Source organism: Geospiza fortis, unplaced genomic scaffold (genome assembly GCF_000277835.1).
Source record: "Geospiza fortis unplaced genomic scaffold, GeoFor_1.0 C13371395, whole genome shotgun sequence".
NCBI lineage: Eukaryota > Metazoa > Chordata > Aves > Passeriformes > Thraupidae > Geospiza > Geospiza fortis.
Window position 1 is genome coordinate 1 of NW_005063113.1, and position 951 is coordinate 951.

Genomic DNA, 951 nt, shown 5'->3' on the forward strand with positions numbered 1-951 from the left:
TGAATTAAAGTCTTTTCCCTGGCATCGTTGAGAGTGGGGCTGCCTCTGGAGGGGCTGGAGGAGGAGCAGAGCCCCCCACCCCTGGCTGGGAGCTCTCCATCCCAGATCCCCCCACACACACACTCGCCTCCATCCTGCCCCGCGTTGTTCCCATGCAAATCCTACAGGTTCCAGTGGTGCAATCAGAAGTGCCAATCCCATGTGCAACTTGGGTTGTGTCCCCAAGGCCTGGCCCACCCCGTGCTCCGACCCCTCTGGGCCAGAGCTGGGTGTCCCCCCACCAGCACAGCCCCTTCCACATCCCAAAAACCTGCTCGAGGAGAGGAAGGAGGGAGGACCCAGCGCCCAGAGACCCCATGGAACATTTGGGGCTACCTGTGGCAAAGAGCTGGGCTGCTGGGCTGGTTCCTTCTCTCCTGCAGGGTGATCCAAGGCAGCAGGTTGCAAACTCCCAGAGTCCAACCCAAACCCTGCTGGGAGGATCTCCCCACCACCCTCCACTCCACCTGCCCCAGCCAGGAAGGGATCAACGCATCACCTACCTCCATCCGAGTAGGTCTCTGTCCCGTAGCCATCCTGTAATCCATTGCTCCAGGTGCCTTCGTACTTGGCCCCGTTTCCAGTGCATTCCCGGACCCCGTACCGTCCCTTAAATCCATGGGTCCACTCTCCTTTGTACACCCACTTCCCTTTGCTCTCCATGCCAATGCCATGGCGCTTGCCCTGCGCCCAGGTGCCCTGGTAAGTGTTGCCACTGGGCCAAGTGTAGACCCCCAGCACCTCAAAGCCGTGACTCCAGGAGCCCGAATATTCACCTTGACCCTTCGGGCCGGTACAGATTCCATGGCCATGAGCCTTTCCGTCCTCCCAGCCTCCACAGTACGACCCTCCATCGTCAAAATTAAACCTTCCCCCACTGGACATGCATGTAATTCGGTTTGCAAATCTCCC

The 951-nt window shown here is 59.5% G+C and overlaps 1 protein-coding gene across 1 annotated transcript; it reads right to left on the reverse strand.

Moving 5' to 3' along the window:
* Window positions 1–542: 542 nt before the first annotated feature.
* LOC102036003 (junctophilin-3-like) lies at window positions 543–945 on the reverse strand (the record flags this gene model as incomplete). The annotated part of the gene is made up of 1 exon (XM_005431587.2): window positions 543–945. A coding segment is annotated over exon 1 (382 nt), but the record flags the coding sequence as incomplete, so codon positions are not given.
* Window positions 946–951: the final 6 nt, after the last annotated feature.